The following is a 25,541-nucleotide window of genomic DNA, read 5'->3' as shown; positions in this document are numbered from 1 at the left end:
CTTTAAACATTCCTTAATAAATGGAACAATTAAAGTCTTGAACCAAGTACTAAATAGATCGTAACACTAACTTAATGTTTTACACATGACTACCATACATGTTCATGACATTCAAGCTAATTTGCCATTTTGAGCCATGTTTACAATTTTATTCTACATTTTTATTTATTTCTACTAAACTTACGCCCAATGTGGCAATCGATACAATATATGTCTAAGGGTAATCTACTTTTTTTTCCTTCTATGTGGATCTGAAGAAAACCATAATTAACAACAAATTAGTCGTGAGAAAAACATAAATATGGACATGGTCTTAGAACACACGCATGTAGTTTAGTTACATGTGTGTTTTCACATCATCACACTTTTGTGATTTTGTTACCCAGCAAACATAATGGGTTTAATGAGAAATTTAATTATATACTTTTAAAATATGGTATTGGAAGTATTTAATTTTCCCATTAGTGTTTGAAATGTTATATACGGAATAATATCACTCTCTAGCCTTACAATCACAAAGAAAATGTTCTAGATTTTACTGTCCTCATACTCTACATTCGTATGAATCCGTACGTCCAATTTTGTATAGCCCCTAATCTTTTGTGTTCATTCAAAATACGTTAAATCAGACTAACATCAGACTTGCACCTTTTGAAGGGGTTTCACGTCCTTCCATAGGATCTTTGTAATACTACCCACCGTTTCAATGTTCTAAGAAGAATTCCCATGGTTTGGTGTTCTTCAAGTTAACTACCTCGAGCTAGTTTCCCTTTGAAGTAAGTAAATTCACTCTTTATCTGTCGATTACTGTTGAAAGTCTGGTACCCAAATAATAAAAAATGATATTATTTGATTAAAACTTTCTTACTATCCAATACAGTCTAAGATTTAATCTTATATCCCGATATCGCCTTAACTACCTTCGGACTACTGTAAAATATGTAAACCCATGTTGATACCATATTTATTCTAATCCAAATTATGCAGCCCGTTATCGCTAGTACTTCTGGCTGGATTACGCAGACTGCAGTACATTTTTGTTTCCGGATCTTTAAAATATAACCCGTATTGTCACCCAGTTTAGAGCCAACAATGTGGCAATATCAGTGTTTTAAAGTTCACACACTATTTAGTATTATGTGTCTGTTATGCGGTTGGACACATCTGATGTTTGTAAATAGCCTTCCAATGTGTTCAGTATACATTGGTGACTTGTCCTATAACATTTTTGGTTCTCATGGCACCACTTATACTATAACATCTGATCACCTATGTCGTATCTTTATTTTAATTTCTAGTCAAGCAGTACATCTTAGTACTTATTCTGTCGGTCACCAGTATCTTTTCAGAAATATATGATGGCCCAAATACTGAACAATAAACCCCATAATTAGTCTGGACAATACTAAATCTAAATTGCTAGATAAATACTTATTACGATTTTCAAAGAATGCCCACCCTTTAAACAGATGTCTTGCCACCTATTCTTAGGAAGTCAAATTTGTTTACATTGCAATTGGGAGCAATAACCTCTGATTTTTCTCCGTCAACTATTACGTATTCTTCAAGAGAGTCATATGTTGTGCATGTATCGGGATGAAGCTTCAATATTTCAGAGAAACACATTTGTTCAATTCACAATCAAGTTGTATATTGTATCTACTAAAGTGTAGTAATAGTGTTTGTGAACAGATTTTTGTAGCAAGTCGCAAGTTTATGTGCACAAAAAAAAAAAAAAACAATCAAAACAAAAGTAAAAAACAAATAATATTAAACTAATTAAACGAGCAAAATAAACCAAATTTATTTCTTTTTATTAAAAATTCTATTATTTTCATTATTCCACATTTTAAACTAATAAATAAACAGTTTTTAATAAAATTTTATTTTTGTTTTGGTAAACAGCTGTTTGTTTGTAATTTCTGTGTTGCCACTTTATCGTTTTTTCTGCCAAAATCGATTGAATTTTATATTTATATGCTGAAATAGACAATTGACAACACTCGAAAAACATATGAAAAATTGTCGTAAGAGTTGTATAGAACTTTTGCATAGAAAATACCAACAACATTGTTATGACTATTGTAGCAGCTGCTGACATACAACGCTACAACATCGATTGTGAATTGAACAATTGCATTGCAGCACCGATAGAACATAAACTTTTGATTTTAGTATTTCATTCGCAGAAAGTTTCTAATTCAAGTTATCAGATAAAATTAAACTAAAATTTTATACGTTGATCAAAGACATTTGGATCTATACTTTCTTGATTTGTACATATAGTTAAAGTGCTTTACATGAACACCTGCTGTAATTTTTACAATCTGGTGGCAATTTTTGTAAATGGTTCTGACAATCCAAATACTCAAGCTATCTTTTTTTGATCATTGCTTAACTTTCGAGAGGCAAAAACATCACTTCCGTTTACAACCAAGCAGATGGAATAAACTGTGTTGATTTAGCAACAAGATATAGAGATGTAATCTGTAGAACTAAATACAAAACCATGTAAGCCCAGACATATTATAAATCATAGAGAACACACTGTGGTAAATCTGGTATAAACAGAGTGAACCCTGAACATCCGACACATGCATTGTAGATATACGGGTAGATGATGATACCCGCAACCCCTGTATCATATACACTTGAAACTCACTCCATAGCTAATGCTATGTATACACGGTTGTTAGATCTTACAACGTTGACAGTAAAATGTGCAGAAAATATCTGCACAATACTGTCAACTTACAAATTTTGTCTTGCAATATTTTCTGACAACGTTGCAAAAGAAAAATTGTAAGTTCAGACGATTATTAGACATTTTCTGATCATTTTACTGTCAACGTTGTAAGATCTGACCACCGTGTATCACGGCTTTAAGACTAGCAGCATTTATAGTCCGGTAATCTTTTGTGATTCGAAAAGATCTATTGAATTCATCAAAACGATGTAATTACATAATCATAATTATATGACAGACTGCTTTGTTTCTTATTGTTATTTGACTGGTTTGTATATCTTAAGATCTAGTCAGAACTTTTCGAATCCTAACTATACTTAAGCTAAGTATACATCTCAAGTTCTTTCAGAGCAGTGAAAATAAAAGATATATTTAGTCAGAATAATAATATTTATAAATTCGACATAATCAAACCTTTCCATTGTTTTCCAACTTTTTATGGATTTGAATACTTAAGATAATGTTTGCTGGGTTTTCAAAACACGACCATTGTCTTATTTTTAAAAGTGTATATGTACTATATACATATCTGTTTGTAAACTAATTACATCCGTGTTGATGAAATAAAAACAAAAAATAATACAACACAACAAAATATCTACAAGAATTTATGTCTTTGACATAAAAACTTAAATAATTACTCGTTTGTATTGTACAATATGTTGAGTTGGCCGCTACTACAAGTTTGTAACTAACACTCGTAGACTGGAACAAATTCTAACTTGTTTGTATATTTTTTTGCTGTTAAAGAAGGGAAAGAAACCCAAAACAAATAGTTTTAAACTAAATCACTTTTTTGTTAATAATATTTCAAAAATTCTTATAATTTTGGAAATATTTAAAATTTTACGTTTTTCAATATTTTAAAACGGTTTTTCGTCCTGTTAATAAATTTAATATTTTAATTATATATTTGAAATTTGCTATAAATAACTATGGTTCTGTAAAAGTTTTTAAAAATTTATTGTATGTTTGTGAGTTTACTGTCCCCCTCCCTTTCATTTTTACCACAATTCTAGCTAAAACCAGAAGAAGTTTGTGTCTTAAATCTTTTGTTTTTAAACATTTTTCTTAACTTATACTTCTTCTACATTATTCCATGAAATATTTCTTTGCTATTTTAAATTAAAAAGTTATTTTTTGTTTCTATTTCTTTTTTTTTATTTCAAATTACCTGTTTCAATTGCCACTGGAGAGTGTCCACTTGATTTTGTAATATTACAGCTTCCACATTTGTGGTATTGTCATTTAACATATCATATGATGACATTTGATGTTGTTGATGATTATGCTGTTGTTGCTGATGTTGTTGTTGTTGTTGTTGTTGATTGTTGTGTATGTTTATTGTTGGTATCATATGCAACATTTGATGGGAATTATGAAAGTGATTGTTGTAATCACTGACTGTGGAAGATTTTGATGTATCATGATAATTAGAATTTAAATCTTCAGCATCACAATCTTCGTCGACTTGGTCGAAAGTGCAAATATTACAATCCTAAAATGAAAAGTAAGAAAAATATATATGTTTATGAGAAATCTTAAAAATGTGTGTAAAAAACTAAAAAAAATAAACATCTACCACCTTATTCATAACAGTTTATCAATGGTTTATAGAACACATTTTGTATGAACATTTCTCTGAAATAATCTGTAGTAAATTTTTAAGTGTTTTAAAGGAAACCACATTTTATTGTGAGGAACATTATATTGACCTACAAATTTTTACTAATAAACTTATTTTTTTTCGAAATATTTAATAATATTTAATAATTGTCATACCTAAATTGTTTGCCAGCATTATGCAATAAACAAAATTATTGTAAAATATTTAAGTAACATAACTAATATTTTTTGTCTGTAATAAAATGTGCAAATATAATTTACAAATTATATTTTTTGTAATGAAAAACGATTTCAATACATGTTTCTATACATTGTATCTCAAGTTTTGTTCGATCAATTGATGTGAATGAATTAATAAAAAAATCTGTCAAACAAAAGAAACAAAAATCATGTTGAAAATTATTTAATATTTCATGTCTAAAAGATTTTGTAATTCCGGTTTCCTCATTTTCGTTTAACTATTACTTAAACGAAATAGTCAATAAGATTTATTGATTTTATTAACACATTATTAATAATAAGAAATATTTATACAATTTATAATCTATATCTTATATCTATATACTAAGTGTGCAATTTCCGAGATTTTTTTAATTGGACTAGCACTCAGCATTGTGTTGGAACTAGGAAAATAGGTTGTGGGAAGGTGGATAAAGGTAGTAGTGTTTGTGAACATTTCGGAGTAGTGTTTGTGAACATTTCTAGTTCTCTGGCCAATCTACTACTCCTTGAAGAATGATATGTGTTACGCAAGAATATACGGGTATCAGGAATAAGTGCCCTAATTTCAGAGAAACATATACTATTATAGTATCGATGGAACAGTGAAATATACCCCACATTGAGACGGTGCTCCAGTAAAACAATAGAATTGAATATCCTACTGTAACCGATAGCTACCTCTGTCCACTACTTTAAGCGGACGAGTAGCTCCAAAAAAGACTTCGAAGCTGCGGAATATATATGAGTTTTTTTTTTAATTTTCGTTTCGATATAAGTGGTGTAAATAGTAAGAAAATCAGATGGAGTGAAGTAGGTATTACACCGTTTCATAAAACCGAAACGTTTGAGTGCATCTTTCGACACTAGAAAAATGCCCAGAACATCGAGCGTTTTCGATTCCCTAATATACCATATATAAAGATGAAACAACAATATCTGCCAAGCGTTTATGTGTTAAAAAACAACATTGAGTCGTGCGGGCGTTAAAATCGACTCTTTTAACACGACCAAGAGATTTTTATCAAGCAGTGATAAAGCGATTTATTCATATTACGCCTCGTTGCCGCAATCTCTAGAGAGCTTGTCCTGTAATTAAATGAATATGAATGGTAGATATTGATGTCATCCGCAAAAGAGTAGATACAGTCGAAAGTTTGATATAGAAGGTCCGTAGCTTTGCTGTAATCTTGAACTTGCTTGATGAGGTGCCATCTATAATACCTCGTATAGTGCATGTCTGAGATAGCGATATATATCGAGAGAAGTTATTACCTAAACCAAATGCAATTAGTTTTGATACTAGTGCTCCATGACACACTCTACCAAACGCCTTGGAAATATCTAAAACCACTTTAATTTTGTCAAAATCTAATGACACCATTTCTCCGAACGGAAGGCTAGTAAGTCGACCGTAGGGCGGCCTCTACGAAAGTCACACTGGCGGTCGTTAAGTAAATTGTTAATCTCTAAATATTTGACTAGATGGAAATTGGCATACTTTCCATAACTTTAGAAAGTTCTAAACATATTACTATTGGGCGGTAATTTTTAGAGTTTATTGCCTCTCCTTTTTTAGGAATTGGACTTACATATCTTCCAGCACGCATGTTTGCCATTTGCTGGCATGGTATAAAATGCTAAAGAGATTAGCTAGCGTTGAACAGCACTGCTTAAAGACATGTGCCGATATGCCATCATGAAATTTCACAAATAATGTGGGAGTGGTACCTCCCACACCACATGTAAAGTATTGAAGTAAAAAGTAGACATACTGGAAGATACTGTGCCAATTTTAGGATATTCGGATTAGCCGCAATCTATAAGAGTTAAACAAATAAACATACATTTAGTGTGAGCTGATAAACGACTTGTCTCAGATCATTTGTGTGCCCTCACACATAGGTAGCATTTTTTGTGCATAGTTTTGCCTTTCCATGTACAAGCACTTTGCGCAAGTACTTAAACTTGCTACTCTTTTTGCGTAACTTCAGAGATTGGACGACATGATTCGGCAACAAGACCTAAAGACGCAATCAATAGACCGAAATACGGATCTATCCATCATGTATGATGGAACACACTGTAATAAGATCATTATGGAAAAGGAATATTCAATGATATCACTTCTATAAGATACCTTAGAATCAATCTTCATTCAACCCTTCGCATTTATCCGATTAACTCTAACCACTCCTCTGCGGGCATCTGTTGTCTCGAAAATGCCCCTAATTTACACATTCACCTCACTTCTTTCTCATTTATACGACACATACCCTCTAGGTTAGGCAGTTAAAACCAACTCATTTCCTTCGTTTAGTCCAGTCAATCCTCTGCGAGGTATATGTTGTCTCTGTAAATGCACCGAATTTATCCCGAATTATAGACGTTGCTGTCATCATCAGTCTTTTAATCAATATTCTCTTCCCTCAAGTTTGGGTTTAAACCACAGCCACGACGTGTACCCCAAAGGGAACGCTACAATAATCGGGACAAGTCCGAAGCTCTGCACTGTGATCTTTCGATTGTTGTAACACATTATATGGCACTTTGGTTCGATCAATGATTCCAAAGAAAAGCGGAAAAGACACCCTTTTGTAGTCCAGGCAGACAAGTAGCACCTCTTTAGCCCAGACTGCAATTACGCTAATACAATAAAAGTTCTTTTAGCCTAGACTGCATATATTGCATGTTTAAATATATATCAGGAAATGGATTTATTGTTAAAAACTATCATATATAAATCTTCTTTCAATTAAAAATGAGTTTTCAACGAAAACAGTGAATTATAGCTTCCATTTATCAAAAATTAATTAAATTATTTAGTAATAGTTCTTTCGGGGCGGTATATATTTAACTGAATATCTGAAAATCATTAAATTATAAATCTTTTATTATTAATTTTTAATATCGGCCGATCGATATTACAAATCATTCCGCAACTTTTTGTTAAAACGATGTAGTTATGTTATTTTTAGAGAAAAAAATACAAAATGTTACACATACATACTAAAAAGAAATTAGAAAATAGCCTTTAGTAATATGTATTAAATTAAAAAAAATATATATTTACAACACACATAAGGCTTAAGGTGTAAAAGTTTTGGGAAATTTTAAATAAAATTTGTTAGGTTGAGTAAATTAAAATTTAAATGTTAAAACATTTTAATTTACCGTTGATGTCGTTAATGGTGTTGATCATTTCCTGAAACTAAAGATCAACAACAATAGATAGATCAACAACCCATATACATAGTATTCATATGCTAAGACGTAGACGTCAACCGCAACTTATAGTGTTTGTTCCAGGTGTAACATAGTCTTATCAAAAAGCCAAGCAACGTTTTATTTATACCATCATTTCGTCTTCACATACATATGTGGGGTATAAAGTCTCTTTTTTTAGCTAGCCCTCTTTTACTGATTTATTCTTTAAATCTTCAACGGCTTTTGTTACAAAAAACTCTTTGCTCGCTACCATAACAAGTCATTTAATTTAAGCGTAAGGGAAATTAACTCGTTCGTATCTTTTATTTTAGCAGGTAATAGTATAAATGCCAACGACAACTGCAACGTATCATGCATTTCTTGTATATCGTTTTTTTACTTTATTTTATATTTTTATTTAAGTTCGTAGTTCATTTAAACTGAACTATAAAGCTCTGGGAACTATAACACATGCTGCCCGCCGCCTTCTTTGAAGTCGTCGTATTGTAGTCATAGTTGCAGTTGTTGATGTTTTATACTGGTACGTTGATAAATTAGCTTTTTCACAGTACTAAATTCACCCTACTTTATGTATGTGTATTTTTTCTGCTGTAAACTTCAATAAATCGTTTTTAAGTTCAGATTACATTTGCACATCTTTTGTATATTTTTGATTTTTTCTTTAAATAAGTCAGTAATGGTGTGCAATTGGCTCAGAGTTGGGCAGCAAGTGGTACTTTGGGGAGGATATTTTTTAAATTTTGTGTGAAATAGAACTGAACTAGAACTGAACTAAACCTGAACTAGAACTGAACTAAACCTGAACTAGAACTGAACTAGAACTGAACCAAAAATGAACTAAAACTGAACTAAACCTGAACTAGAACTGAACTAAAAATGAACTAAAACTGAACTAGAACTGAACTAAAAATGAACTAGAACTGAACTAGAACTAGAACTGAACTAGAACTGAACTAGAACTGAACTAGAACTGAACTAGAACTGAACTAGAACTGAACTAGAACTGAACTAGAACTGAACTAGAACTGAACTAGAACTGAACTAGAACTGAACTAGAACTGAACTAGAACTGAACTAGAACTGAACTAGAACTGAACTAGAACTGAACTAGAACTGAACTAGAACTGAACTAGAACTGAACTAGAACTAGAACTGAACTCGATCTGAACTAGAACATATGGTCTATCTATATTTTTTTACACATTTTACAAAATGCTCAGTTTTGATTTGGTTCCCAATGCGATAATTTTCGAAAAATTATAAAAGGAATTTAAGGCTTCATTGCGAGCAGCCCATTAACATAACCCATTAAACTAAAATGAATTAAAATTTCCTACTTTTTCTACAGGTTTGTACAACTCCGCAGCAATTGCAGAGTTACTTTAACAGACATTTTTTATTGTTATTTGTTTCCACAATAATTTTATTGTTTGAATGTGTATATTTTGTTATTGTTATTGTCGTTGTTGTATTTGTTATTGCCTTTTATTTACAACTTATTGGAGCAACAAAATTACTGGTGCACAACGTAAAGTGTTGCCAATAAGATGAAATAAATGTTGTTAAAGTTTTGGTTTAACTTTGTTACATACCAGCACGAGTAGAAACTTTAATATATTTTTAAAACAATTTAATACAACAAAAGCTGAAAACTGAGGGAGGTAATTCTTTAACTAAAAGTATGAATTACTTAAATAAAATCATATTTACTTATTTTATATTAAAATTGCAAAATAGCAACAGAACCTTATTTGGAGGGTAGTTAAAGTGTAAATGGTAAGAAAAATTATTTGTTTTTTTTTTGGTTCGAGTATTTTAGCCTTGAATTATTCATAGTTTTCTTGTTTTACAAATTCTAATTGTTTTAACTTTTTTATTTTCATTTCCTTTAAATTTATATGAAAATTAACTTAAATTTGTGTTCTTTTAAAAAAAAGTAATGGTTCTATTGTCTTTTAATTAAGCTTTTCTTAAGTTGAGCAACCAACTGGAAATTTTTGTAATCAAACAACATAATTAGGGAATAGTTAAAGCTATATAAAGTACCCATATTATTTAGTATTACGTAATTTTCACCTTCGACAGTTTAACTTTAAATTATATAGAAATTTTCGATTCTTTGTTTAAGTAAGACAAAGAAATATTTATGTGTGTAAACAGGAAAGGAATAGTTTTTAATAAATGTTGTTAACAAAATATTTAAATTGTTCTTTATAAATGTACATTTTTAAAGTACTGACATTTGTTTAACATTCTAGCAACATATGGGTTCGGCGCCAAAGGGAACTGTATTTTTTTTTTTTGAGGTTCAAAACGAATCAAGGCAATTTCCGATTCCCTTTTCTGAACTGAAACGTATTCCAGGAAGATCATTGTTCATTGACCAAATTGTAGTTGGATCAAGCTGGGTCTGAACTATAAGGAAGATGGGGCCATACTTTATAGAGACTACTATGGAAATGAACAGGCAGACGTAGAAGCCAATAGCTGAATATCTCAAAATTATTTCTTTAAAATACCGCAATAAAATCTGGTCATTGGGAAGACATGCAAATCGGGTAACACTGCAGATCGAAGCTGCTAGGAAACTAGATATCAAGAGAGTTAAATTTGTTCGGAAATATACAATATTCAAATTCTGAGTCCATACTTAATGACACTCACTGCCAGAGGCAGGATCTACTTAATACAATATTATAGTGGTCTTGTCAATTATTCGGGTTAAAAATTGTTTTCTTCTCAATTTCACTTCACAGCCCCAATAAAATATCCGTCGCGCTGAAACCGATGTAACAAATTTAAAAATTAGGGCGACATCGTCTGATTAGGTTAAATTTTAGATCGCATTTGATTGTGAGAGAGCAACAACCGAATACTCTTCCATTAATAAGCTCCACATAGGTACCAAAGGTACCTATGCTATGAATAGAAAGAAAACTTGAAGATGTCGAAGATGTTGTACGTAAACACCTGCCGCATTGGCCTTCTGTAACAGTGGTACTTTTTGTGCACTGTTCAGTCGGCCCATGTACATGCACTTTTCTTAAGTACTCCAGCCATCTAATCTTTGACCAATAACGTTGCTTAACTTTCGATATGCAAAAACATCAATTCCATTTACGGATGAGATGACCTCTGTTGAGACGACAACAGTATCTAAATACGTATTCGGTAGACCGAAACACGAATTCATCAAATAAGTCAAGGTTTTATTCTTACTAAGAGAGTATCTGTAGACTTCGGCAATAGCACCTAACATATCCCGAATAATAGCCACAATGGAACCTCTCCAATAACCGGGACAAGACAAAGTCCAAAAGTGTGCCGTGCGGCCTATCGGTTCCTATGGTACCAGATTATGTAGTTATCTGTTTCGAAACCATGCCAAACCATACCCAGGAATCATTTTAATACCGCCAGTTTTTAGTCCCGTCAGACTACAGGTACTGGTAGCGCCACTTTTTCCCGAGATTGCAATAACATCAAGAATGAGGAAGACCTTGAGGCTTTATATTGATTTACATAGATAGGTTAGATATTCTATTGTAAAACAGTTAGGGTCTTATTCATAACTCATTAAAAAATTTTAAAACATTTAAAAAATCTATATCTGTAACGAACAACGTTAACCATTAACTATTAAACACATTACAAATTAAATATATATAAATTATAATTTAAATGTAACTGAAATACAAAACTTTGTAAATGTCAAAATATTTAAACTTAAAGTTTTTTGTTCGCTCTTATTATATCTTCTATTATATCTATTTGTAATAGCGGGGCATTAAAGGTTTAAAACAATAAAATTTGAATGCATGATTAATCACCGTAACATGGTTTGTATTGTAGTTTTTTTATTTAGTTTCTTTGTAAATATTATACACTACTTCAATTGTCAACTGGCTAAAATAGACAAAAAGAAGTGGTAAAACATTTGAGTTTTAAGTGGATAGACCGCGCCACCAACCAACGAAAAACCTCTACAAGTTTTGAAGATTTTCAAGTTAAAGTAAAAAGTGAAAAAAATTTAACAAACAAAAAATATAAACAATTTAAAGATTCACTTTAAATAATAAAAAAATTAAATAATTAAAGTATAATATTACATTTTAAAGGTCATTTGAGCATTTAAGAAAGAAAGAGAAAAAATTAAATAAATTAAGATATTATATTTTAAATGGGAGGGTAAATGTAAACTTTCAAGGGGGCCTAAACAATTGTAGTTTGCATTTATATCGGAGGTGCTTTTAATAAAACATTTCTCCGATCGAAAGACTTGCAAGATACTATGCTGCACTCAGAAACGACCTTATTGACAAATTGATCAAAGCTGGTTACTGAACTTGTATGCAATATATATTGGACATATTTGACTATTATATACAACATTCCTGATGGCATTGTCACCGAGCGGAAAAAGGGCGGCTCTTAAAAGGTTAATAAGATATTAAAGTGGTTTAAGTGAAGGGTCTTGAATGTTTTTCTTTCATCTACAGGGTGACAACTACCACCGGTGCTTCTTATACGCCGGTGGCGAATTTCGTAAATGGTTCTGTCGGCTCATGTCTTAAATACTCGAGCTATCTTATCTCTTTTCATAGTAGCTCCATTGCGAAATGACAACTATCATAAGACAAGCCCCAAACAAGCAATCACTGGTGGAGATTGATCCACAGGTGTTGGTGCCCAACATCTGGTAGACGGAAGTATGAAACATATTATTAGAGTATACTCTACAGCAAAATCAGTTCGACTCCGATCAACCAACCATTTCAAACAAATCAACTGCAACATCACACCGCAAAAACAACTCAGAATTATCCTCATATATCGGATTCAATTATCCTGTGGTTTGTATAGGAACTTATCCCAAATAATTATAATTTCACCGTGCATCAATCTTATAACCAAGCGTTTCTTGACAGCAATTTTCGGATTTAAACTGAATAATCTGCGTATCTGTATCTCGAAGAAACTTCAAATAGATAACGTGGTCTCCTGCGAGATTTGGTACCAGATTTCTGATGCTCTGGTTGGATCCCATGTCAAATCATTTAAAGGATTGGCTGAGGATGTGAACCGGCAGATAATATCGATGCTTTCACGGATTTAATTAAATAAGGCGTCAACAGCTTACAACATGCTTTCTGAAATGAGGTTAAATCTAAGACCGTACATGACTGTAAGAGTGTTATAACCGAATACTCATCCAGCTTTGCATTATATGGTTACCAGGCCACTTTTGGATGATTGACAATTAACATTATGAATGCCTCCCGTTGAATGCAAAAAAGTATGAACACGGTAATACCGTACGGCCACTTAGAATAGTACATGAAACCACAAAGATCCTATCTAGTCTGAGATTTGTATGATAGTACGGGTACAAATTTATTAATATGTACACACTGATTCCGACGAATTCGGAGACAGCACTGATAGTGGATATGATGAATATAACTAAATGGGCCTCTAATAGGTTAGGTTGATAAGGTGTATAATATATCAAATCCGAAGATATTTTACATCCTTTTCGTAGAAGGTATTATGGTCCGATCTTCAGTACATCAGTTTCCTGGATGCAATTCCTTAGAATTTTCCAATCAGTGTTCGTGACTGATGTTATTTCCAGAATAATATTACTCTTAATATATTAGGATCTAGGGCACTTTGTATGAAAACAAGGGTCAAATGAATCCCGATAATTACGAAAATTGACAGTATAACACTGGGCTTATACAGAATTAAGTTCTGCAGATTTTTGTATTAGGGCTGGGCGAAGTAATGGACCAATTTCAACTTCATCAAATTATTTAAAAAATTGCGACCAAGGTTTACATTAACACACACACGGACGGACATAGCTAACTCGGATTCAGAAAGTGATTCTGAGCCGATTAATGTACTTTAATGTGGTTGTATAACTAATATATATTTGGGAGATACAAACCTCAGCTTTACAGTGGTGCAATGTATACAAATTACTACTACTACTACGACACAACGATACACCCCTATTGTGAATTGGGCAATTGTAAATACAGTGGACGTCCACTAGTACGAATTATATAGTGTCAGGCCCTTTCGTAGTACCGAAAAATTCGTTTTATTGAACAACATACAAAACATACAAAATGTTTAAATTCAAATAATAAACATAAAATATTGGATTTTATTTATTTTTGCTTTATTTTTCATGAAGAATTACATAACAAAAAAAAATATAATAAATGTGTATTATTTCAAATAAATTTCTTGTACATATACAGGCTTAAAAGGGACATATTTACGTATACGAATTTTTAATTTTGAAAATATCGTGAGTCCAATGGTTGAAATGAGATATAGAAGGTTTTAAACTTTAATGTTTTTAAAAATATGTGTGCCAAAGACAAGTTCAGATTACATAAAACTTTTATTAGAAACATGAATGGAATATATCACTTTTAAAAACAATTCTCTAATTTAAAATTTTCTGTTAAAAACTTGGACTTAGTTAGTTCATAGATATATAAATAACATTTTACTTATTAGAAAATCCATAATTTAACATTGATCTTTATTACTTTGTAAAATGATTCCTACGGCCTTTTCAATAACAGCGCCTTTGAGGCTTCAATATTTTTCTGATTGGCGTTATCAACCAATTTAATTTCTTCTCTTGTGTCACACAAAACACTTGTAATAAATACAAAAAAATCTAAATTACTGAGCTAAAGGTGAATGATACGAAATAAAAAATTAAAATCATAATAAAAACTTCATTCATATGTAAATAAAACCAAAATTTCCATAAAAATGCGCTATTCGTACTATCGAACAGAAAAATTGCGACTTTATTCGTACTATAGAGTAGACAATGCAACAATATTGCCATTCTTATTATTGGACATTCGTAATAAAGAGGGTACGTAGTATTGGACGTCCACTGTAACTAAAATATTTCCATTAAAATTTTTGTACCTAAGATTCTAGTGGCACCCCATAAATCTAATGATTGTTCTCACCTGCCAACAGACACAAGCAAATAAGTGGTTTTGTAAATTGTAAAGCCAGCAAACAAAAAAAAAAAAGGAACAAAGTAAAACATTTAAAAGATTTATTTTCATTATTATGAAGGTGAACAATTAAAGTTTTTATATTAAACACATTTTCAACAAAGTGTCTCGAAACAATGAGAAGTAAAGAAAAATATTAAACTATTGCAAAAAACTAAAAAATTAAAGAAAAATTTCAAAGAAAACGTTGAAGATGTTGTTTAATAAATTTTCATTTCATTTTTATAAAAAAACAAAAACAACATGCAAGTATATATTAGAAATATAAAACTTTATCATTAGTAAGTACTAGTATATTATTTTTTTGAAAAAGTTTGCTGTTGTTGTTAACAAAATAAAAAAAACTGCATTAATGAAATAATTAAACGCAACGAGATGTAGTGTCGCGTAACTGACGGATATCATTAGCGTCATCAAAATTTATTACTACTATTATTATGATCATCATCATGATCATCGTCATCCTTCTTATCATTATTACGGCTACAGCTGCAGCAGCTATAAAAACAACAACAACTGCAGTACCGGGGAGCATTGGTTACACTTCGTAGAGCATGGATTTTTGAATAATTTTTATACAAATAATGTTGCTGATGATGTTAATGCCAGACTAGCATACGGATAGCCAGACAAAAACATAAAAATTAAGTTATTGTTGCTGTTACAACTACTGCAACTATTGCTTTATTGTTGCTATGGTTATAATGTGCAGCAATTTATCACAAGTTGCAGTTGTTGTTGGCTTTCAAATGATTATTATGTAGTGTGTTTAATGAAACGGAAGCTTCACTTGATGATGATTTTTAATGCAAATATTTATTTATAATTTTTTCTATCTATTTCTGCAAGTATGTTTGTTTTTTTATTACCTAGATAAAATTAAATGTTTTTTTATTCATGCATACTTATGTATTCAATCATTTTAAAGGGTTTAATAGAAGGAGGTGTTTTTTTTTAACAATTATAAAATAATACTTTTTTCCAACAAAATGAAAGTTTGCAAAAGCTTCAGACAATTTTTATTGTATTTTCAGCTGCTGAGACTGGAACTGATATCTATTCATTTTTAATACCCACCATTTTCTCGCAAAATCGTATTGAATATTTTGTTATTATGGATAATTTATATAATTATAGGAAAAATTTTCGATTTTGTGGTTTAAGTAACTTTCCCAAGATCGCGATCTAGTCATGTACATCGGGGCAATTAGTAAAATAAGGTTCTTTCGTATGTTTTGTTTTGAGAACGGTTTGTTTCGTATTGGAAATGGGATTCATAAGCCCATGATTTTTCATATCTTCTATACATATAGCCACCACCTTAAAACATTATTAATTTTTTAACTCTTTTATATAAATTTTATACAAACCAAAATCACACGATCAAACATATGATGGAGTCATAAAAAGTCTCCATCAGAAAATGACTCTCATTAACTACAATTAACTCTACATAACTTAATGAGGATCTGTACATAAGGTATAGGTGTGAAGTTAAATTTCGAAATTTATTATTCGAGACACAAACCATCAACATTAGCAGAATGACGTTTAAATGCTAACAGAGCTTTGTTAGAGTATTTAGGAGAAGGTGGGAGCATTCAAAATGGAATTTTGGAGGCATTCAAATGCCAAATAGACCACCAGCGATTACAGCGGTTTCCAACCTTTAACACTTTCCAAAAATTAAAGCCAAGTTTTAAATTTCATGAAAATTATCCATTTGTTTAATATTAAAAAATCTATCATTTTTCACTGATGAATCATGTCCAGTTTGTTAAAATTAATATTTCTAATATATTTTGGGAAAGATGGGCGGTTAGAACTTCATGAAAATTTTGAATGTTCCCACCTTCTCCTAAACATCCTTATAGTGCTTTGTAAGCATTTAAACGTAGTTCTGTTAATGTTGATGGTTTGTATCTCGGATAATAAATTTCGAAATTTAACTTCACAGCCATGCATAAGATTCTCTTTAAAAAATTACTTTAACGTTCATTGTAGGCTTTAATACCCAGCAAAAATAAAACGAAGTACATTTACAACAGAACAACATTTATCACCACTTCTAAAGTAGCACTAAGTGATTTTTTTAACATCTGTGGAAGTGATGTTTATTGATGACCAAAGAAGCGAAAAGAATCCATTTTTTTTTAATTGACGTTATATTTTTGGACAGAAAACTTCTAAATTAAACCAATTTTATTTTAGAGTTAATTGCAATTTTTTTATTTATGTTAATATTATTTGAGTCAAATTAGTATTCTATAATACTACAATTTCTCTTTCTAATAACATTCCAAAAAAGAACAGAATGACTTCAGATGTAGTTAATTTGGAATCAAATAAAAAGGATATCTCTACTATGACAAGCCTGTGTTAAAATCATAACTTCCACATGTCTTTTTCAGTACTTCCATGGAGTAAATTCTACTTCTTTTTCGCTTCTTTGGAAGTTAATTTTTGCTGGGTATAGGCATAATATAAAGTCTGTTACTGACATAAAAATACAAATATAGCAATGAAATTCGACATAATACAATACAAACCAATACCTATGTACATAGTTTTATAAGGATTGGTCCATAGTTCAGTTAAGCACTTACAGTTTCTAAAAAAAATAAAAACCTACAACACATGACACGAATTACAAATTTGAATTTGATTCGAAAAAAACATATCTACGTTATTCTATACAAAGTTAAACACTTATACATATAATGTTATAAACCAAATGAGAATTTATTATATAACAACACACACACACACAAAATAATATGTGTGAGGTGTGTTGTTGTACCAACGAACATAGAACGGTTATTTATAACAACATAATATACAATATTTAAATAACATAAGTATAGCAACATAACATATGATGGTTACTTGTTTAAAGTTTGAATGGTTGTTAGTAACATTATATGTTTTCATCGTTACCATTATTTAGTTATTGAAAAAATAATTATTTTTAAGTGAATCATAATCAAATTTAAAATTGAAATGAACATGAAAATGATTGCAGTAACAACAATACTCGCATTGTTTAAATAAAATTAAAATAACAATTATAATATATTATTACAGTGAACATAGTTTAGTTATAGTAACCATGTCGAACTATATATGTTTTTTCTCTGCGTGTATATGAATATAGCATTTTTGTTAAAAATTTTGTTGTTTGAAAGATGTCTTAAAACGTTTAGTTATAGAAAGCATGTCGAACTATGTTTTTTCTCTGCGTGTATCTTGTTTAAAATTTTAATGTCTGAAAATTGTCTTAAAATATGTTGAACAATACAATACAGCATTTTCTAACATACCCTGTATTTAGAAATAAGCAAAATAATTCATAGATTTAGAATTTTTTTCACATTTTTTAATGAGTAATTTGAAACGAATTTTATTGTATAAATTACATGTGCTAATATAAATATTCGTTAAAAAGTAATGCAAAAAAAAAAAAAAAAATAATAGATGCTATACAATTGAAAAGAAATTTAATTAGAACAAAACTAGAATTTATTAATTATTTTAATTACAACAACCGGCAATTTGACAGCAGTGATTAATTAAATAGGCACAGAACCATGAAATATTTAAAATAGTTTCGAGTTAAGCTTAGTATAAAACACAAAGCAACAGATATTTTGAATTGAAAACAAAATTTTGGAATTTTTGCGTAACATATATATTATGTTTAAGATTTAACAAAGAATACAATTTAAAAATGTTTGCAATTGACCCTGACATGTTACACTTCACTATTTATACAAATGTAGGTACATTGTTTATAACTGAAGTAACAACTTAATTTTGTATATTTTTCTCTCTCCCCCTTGAAAATAAAGCACTCGTATTAACCTCAATTTCCAAAAAGTTTTATTGTGTAAATGTTGATTGTAATTGTTGTAAAAAATCAATTTGAAAACTCAATCATGTAGAAAATTACATCTCCATATTTTGAAGGTATTTACTAGTATTTGTTTTATACATACAAATATTTATTTGTTTAAACAAATGTTTTTTTTTTTTTTTGAAATGTTATGGATTGTAGGACAACTTTAAATTCAATGACACAGAAATGCGTAGTCAAATGGTCTTGATAGTGTAACAAATTTTTATTGTGTTGTAATTTTTACAAAATCATTGTAATTTTCTTTTAACATTTATTAAAGTATTTTAGCATTTTTTAATATAAAAAGTTTGTTCATAAAAATGTAGTTGAACTTAAATTGGTGAAATAAGTTAAAAATTGAATTTGTTTTAATTTGTTTTTGACATCAAGTTTTTAACAGAAATTTAATTCTTGTATAAAATTTATTTTCTAAATCTTTTTATTAAAAGATTTTAAATATCTGTTTTTATTTCTTTAATTTTCTTAGGAATTCTATATTTGATTTTTTTTCTTCTCATTTTGCATATCATTCTATGATTTGGCTCAAATTAATCAAATGACTTGTTTAAAGTGTATAATTTTCCATTCTATACAATTGTTTGAAATGTCATTATTGTTTTTGATAATAGTCAATATAAATTTAATCATTTTTAACAAGTGCGTATTCAATTGAAAAAAGTATTGTCATTTAATTAAAAAAAATATAAAAGTATTATATTTCTTAATGGCTAATTAAGACATAACAACTTAGACATGACAATAGATATGGAAATGTCAGCATATTTAGTAATATTCTTTTGCCTTCCATATAAATCTGAAAAAAATTATCTTACCAACCAACTAACCAACAAATTAACCAAACAAACAACCAACCAATCAACCAACCACCCAAACAACCAACCAATCAACCAACCACCCAAACAACCAACCAACCAACCAACTAACTAACTAACCAACTAGGACATTAAGCCTACTGAGTTTCAAGTAGGGAGAGGCAATAACCGTGGAAATTCCTGCAACCATGGTTGAGCGAATTAATCAGATATTTTATACGAGGAATAAAATATCTGATTAATGTGCTACTAAAGGGTCGTGTCTAGATTTAATTTTTCTGCAAAGGGATATTCACAATCCCTATCTCAGAGAATACTCTGGTCTAGCTCAGAGGTGCGTTACTAGTAAACTCGATCGGTTTTATTAGAAACACCGGCTGATTTTCTCGGTAGCCGCAAAAACTACGTAGTGAACGAAATTAAAGAGGGAAACTATTCTCCTTAACGTCCCAGCAAAAAAAAGAACTTGGAAAGAAGCGAAAAAGAGGTCGAATTTACTGCATGAAAGTACTGAAAAACCCCTGAAGAAGTAATGATTTTAACACAGGCTTGTCATAGGAGGGATGTCCTTATTTGATTCCAAATTCACTACATCTGAAGTCATTCTCAAGAAGACACTTTTATGTTTCTTATTTTTTTGGAAGGTGTTAGGAAGTGAAATTGTAGTATTATAGAATACAACTAAATTGACTCAAATAATATTAACACAAATAAATTATTTACACGCATTTATCAATTAACTTCAAAATAAAATTTCAGTACAAAAAAAATTATTGGATTCTTTTTGATTTTTTTGAAGTCAATAAACATCACATCCACAATAAGTTAAAAAAATTCATTTAGTGCTACTTTTGAAGTGGTGATAAATATTATTTTTTGGAAGTAATTTGTTTTATTTTTGCTGGTATATAAATCCTTAACATGAGGCCATTAGGTCTCTGAGTGAACTCGCTAACAAGAGAGCAACCCATATAGAAAAACTACTCTAAAAAAATTATGTAGTGTCTAAAACTTAATACTTACGACCTATAATACACATGTTATAAATATACTTGTAGTGTGATTACAAGGTTTACAACCCAGCGGGAAAAAATGGTAGGACTTCGATTTTTAGGCCTTCTAAGAGACATATTTACTCATTCTATAAGATGCGATACTCATTCCTCATTGCCTTCTCGCGGAAGATATTCCACAAGCACATAGCTTCCCCTTCTTGTAGGATTCATGCACATTACAAGTTGCATTGCAAAACAAACAATTATTAAAATTCAAACATGATTGGGTTTGCAATTATTTTTATATATTGGCTCTCTAAAATCGACTCTATAAAATTTATTTTGCCCTCTTTTTTTATAACCGTTGTTAAGTTCTCGTAAAGTAGGCTTTTATAATTAAAAAAATACGCATGTGCCAATTTCTTATGTTTAATGTCGAATTTATTAATAATGTCTTCCCTAATAACCCATGCTTCCGCATGCTTTGTAAAATGTCTGCTTAGGTAATTATATTAAAAGTCTTAGGATAAGAATTTATCAATTTCTTTATGAAAATTTGTTTTATAAAACTTTTATAAACTCCTATGAATATATCCCTAAAACTTTTTTATTAATTTCCTATACAGACTTTTTATAAAGTCTTTGACTGAAGATCTTCTAATATGACTTTAACGGAAGACCATCTTATATACATTACGTTATAGGTCTTCTTATAAGCGTTCAGAGAAAGTTCTTCTAATAGGCCTACAACGGAAGACCGTTTAATAGGCCTTTTTATGTAAGCCTTCTATCAGCCCTTTAATAGAAGCGAGAAGGCAAGCACTTGGCTGACAATGACACGCCGTGTAAAATTGAAATGATTTTGCAATGCAGTGGGGTGTGCTTGTGTCTGCAAAATAATGACTTTAGTAAGGGTCTTTACTACCTCTTTTTCCAGCTGGGAAGCACTATTGGGGGGTTCAGTTGTATGGGTGCTAGGTGAAATAATGAACCGATGTTAACCATTTTCAATAGACTTCGTCCCTGGGCCAAAACAATATCATGTACCAAATTCCATTGAATTATCTTCAAAATTTCGATCTGTAGATTGCTTACAAGGCTTACATGGACGGACAGACGGACGGACATAGCTAAATCGACTCAGAAAATTCGGATTCTTAGCCGATTGGTATACTTTAAGGTGGACATAGGAGCAATATTATTGTGCGTTACAAACATCAGCACAAACCCAATATACCTCCCCCACTAAAGTGGTATAGGGTATAATTATTATAATACCAATTGTAAGAGTGAACAATATAATATATAATTTATGCTGCAAACATGTTACAAGTGTTTACAATTAGGCTTACCCATTTGGAGTCAGCAAAATTTAATATAATTTGGCTTACCTGAAAATAAACAAGACAAAAATGTGATATCAATAAAAAGTTTTTATTTCTAATTTAAATAATTTTTAAAGAAACTTTAAAAAATCTTTTTTAAAAAGTTCTCACAGACCAGAAATATGACATGATATATTATTTTTTTATTTTCTCATTATTTCAAAGTGTGTATATAAATTCGGCTGTCGTCTGTCTACCTTTAGATAGAAACCGACAGATATTGCAAAATTTACAACAGCTACAACGACAACAATAACAAGAAATGAAAAATAATCTTAAGAACACCTTTAAGTTCAGCGACCTTAAAGCGAAAAAAAGAAGTAATAAAAAAATCAAAAAAATAAAAGACCCAAAAATTATTAAAGTAAAGATAAAAATGCGACATGTGTGTTTAATATTTAAAAGTGAACACAATTATGTCTAAGTACTTATATACACACATATGTGTATATGAAATGGTTTGTATATATGTAAAAAAAGTAAATATTAATAAAAAAATCCAAGTCCCATACACATTTTTTTGTATCTTAAAAAGTCACTTAAGAACATGAATTAATATGTATACGGCATAAAAGGAGGAAAAGAAGCCATTACTACCAGCCAGTCACTCAGTCAACAAGTCAACCAACCAACCAACGAACCAGCCAAATAGTCAGCCAACGGGGCCCTAAACGCGCATAACTGTCTATTTGGCGTTGATGGCCAAATAACCGTACACTCTTATTCATAAGCGAGTACTCGCGTAATATAGTGTTATGTCATATATCTAAAGACTGAATGTCAAGCTGGTAGCTCACTAACGTTAATTGAAATAAAGACAAAGAATTTTGCATTTTTTACAAATTTTTCTTGTAGAATTAAGCAACAGGTATAGTAAAACTTTTTTGTTTGAAAAATTAACCCCTTAATTTTTAAAATATAAATGTAGAGAAAAATTTTGATCTTTTTATCTATATTTTTTTAATCTGGAATAACAGATATCGTTTACAACTTCTAGAGTTCCTGCTTTGATAAAAACATCCGCCATCATTGAAAATTTAAGGGTTCCTTATTTGCCATTAATTTAGACTTAAGTTAAGATTTACGACTAGATCATCGCCTGGACTGTAGCCTAGATTAGTCTGGTCTATTAGCTAGACTATAGTCTGGACTGTAAACTAAACTGTAGTTTAATTAAACTAAAGACTGGACTTTAGTCTATATACTTGACTATATTCTGGACTATAAACTAGATTACAGTCTAAACTATAGACCAGTCTAGTATGCTGACTAGAATATAATCTAGAGTATATACTAGATTATAGTCTCAACTATAAACTAGACTATAGTTTTCACTTGAAACTAGTCTAATTTTGGACAAGTAGAGATCAAAATACAGATTGTACTGTCGACTAAATGTTTAATTGCATTACTATGGAATAGACTTTAGTCTAATCTGTAAAATAGATAACATCTAGACTATAGACTAGATTACCTAAGTCCGGACTGTAAACATTAATCTCGACTGTAAACTATAGTCTGCACTATAGTCTTTACAATAGACTGGACTATAGTCTGCACTATAGACTAAGCTATAGACTAGATTACAGTCTGGACTATATACTATAGTCTGGTCTGGCTGACTAGTAATAATATAGTCCAGACTATAGTCTCAATTATATAATAGACTATAGTCTTCAATAGAAACAAATCTAAAGTTGGACAAGAATGTAGATTAAACTATAGACTAGATTATAGTATATACTATATATTAGATTACACTCTAGAATATGCACTACACCTTTACCAATTGTATATCAGAACATTCCAATTGAATTTCAGAAATTTCTAATTATATTTCAGATTCGTCTTCTATATATAAATAGAAATTTCTGAAACATAATTAGAAGTTTCTGAAATATAAATATAAATATCTGAAATTCAATTAAAAAGTTCGATATACAATTGGAAATGGTGTAGATTATAATGTGTACTATATACTAGATTATAGTGTAGACTGTAGACTATGTAGACTACTATAATACTATCATAGACTGTGGACTAGATTACATAAATCCGGACTGTAGACTGTTCACAAGAGTGCCAGAAGGACTATAACATAGTCTGGCCTATAGTCAGGACTATAGACTATACAAAACTATAGATTAGACTGCAGTCTGGCCTATGGAGTAGACTATAATCTGGACTATAGTCTGAACTTTAAATAAAGTAATAAAGTATACTTTATTATAGATTATAGACAACGCAATACTATGGTCTGTACTTAAGAATAGAATATTTTATAGTATGTACTATAGACTAAATTATAAACGGACTTCCTTTTTGGAATAGTTCTAACCACTTGATCTAAGAGAATTAGTGATCTTGGTTTTCCTAAAACTCGGTTTTCCTAAAACGCAATACTATGGTCTGTACATAAGAATAGAATATTTTATAGTATGTACTATAGACTAGATTATAAACGGACTTCCTTTTTGGAATAGTTCTAACCACTTGATCTAAGAGAATTAGTGATCTCGGTTTTCCTAAAACTGTATGCGAGAAGTTGACTAATTTGAGTCCAATCCAAGAACTATAATACGCAGGTTCTTTTGGGCCAGACCCCTTTACATTCGAGTGGCAATACTCTTCCAAAGAATAAATTTTGCTTTAAAATTTGAACTTTATGCTGGACAAAACATATATATCAAAATTAGTTCAGAGTCCCTTCGATTCTTACGCGTTGCTGTCATTTTCTCCTTCGAAGAAAACAGTATTGCATATCAATGATCCGGTATTCTGGAATTGCAATTTTTACACAAGCATGTGCTGTTCATATTCAGATTATTTATCGAAAAAAGGGATTGCAAAAGAAAGTCTTGGGGTTCCATATGCCTTATTTTAAGAAGGCTCCTCAAGTAAAGGTAGTCAAAGTACTAGAACTAAGTTCGATTTCCCCTAGCGCAAGACTTCCTTCTTCGACTAGTTCTAACCACTTGATCTAAGGGAAGTAGTGATCTCGGTTTTCCTAAAACTGTATGCGAGAAGTTGACGAATTTGAGTCCAATCCAAGAACTATAATACGCGGGTTCTCTTAGGCCATATCCCTTTTCATTCGAGTGATAATACTCTCCCAAATTCGAAGAATTAATTTTGCTTAAAAATTTGAGTTTTATGCTGGTTTAAACATCTTAATAAAAATTCTAAAGACTTTGATTTGTAAAAGCTAATTCCGTTTGGTATCTCTACTAGAGACTTATAAGGTTTGTAAACGCGTAGCGTTTTTGCTATGCTTTAAACAACAAAGTCAAGGCATAATGTAAGACTTGGATTTCAGAATGATTACATGTTTGTTTGTTCAAAACTTCAAGAAGATATTATATTTAATTGCATTAGTTTTAAATAAGAAATAGACAAATTATTCTGTATACCTTCCTGAGAGGGGACTTCGATAAATTGGATTTGATATTGTATGAACGTACTGTTCGAATGAATGTTTGTAAGACATTAAGAGTTTATTTAAAATCAATGATCTTAAGAGCTAAATACAAAAATCTTAAAACTAACTAGAACT

General features: G+C 30.5%; 1 protein-coding gene across 1 annotated transcript in view; it reads right to left on the bottom strand.

Moving 5' to 3' along the window:
* The window catches only part of LOC111686843 (uncharacterized protein DDB_G0283357), an 80,443-nt gene that overhangs the window by 8,215 nt on the left and 46,687 nt on the right, over positions 1 to 25,541 (bottom strand). The window contains exon 2 of the mRNA XM_046951893.1: positions 3,921 to 4,244. Coding sequence (XP_046807849.1) covers positions 3,921 to 4,244 — 324 coding nt within the window. The remainder of the gene's footprint in view (positions 1 to 3,920; positions 4,245 to 25,541) is intronic.

The sequence above is a fragment of the Lucilia cuprina genome, chromosome 5, assembly GCF_022045245.1.
Source record: "Lucilia cuprina isolate Lc7/37 chromosome 5, ASM2204524v1, whole genome shotgun sequence".
Lineage (NCBI taxonomy): Eukaryota > Metazoa > Arthropoda > Insecta > Diptera > Calliphoridae > Lucilia > Lucilia cuprina.
This window is presented reverse-complemented; position numbering and strand designations above follow the sequence as displayed.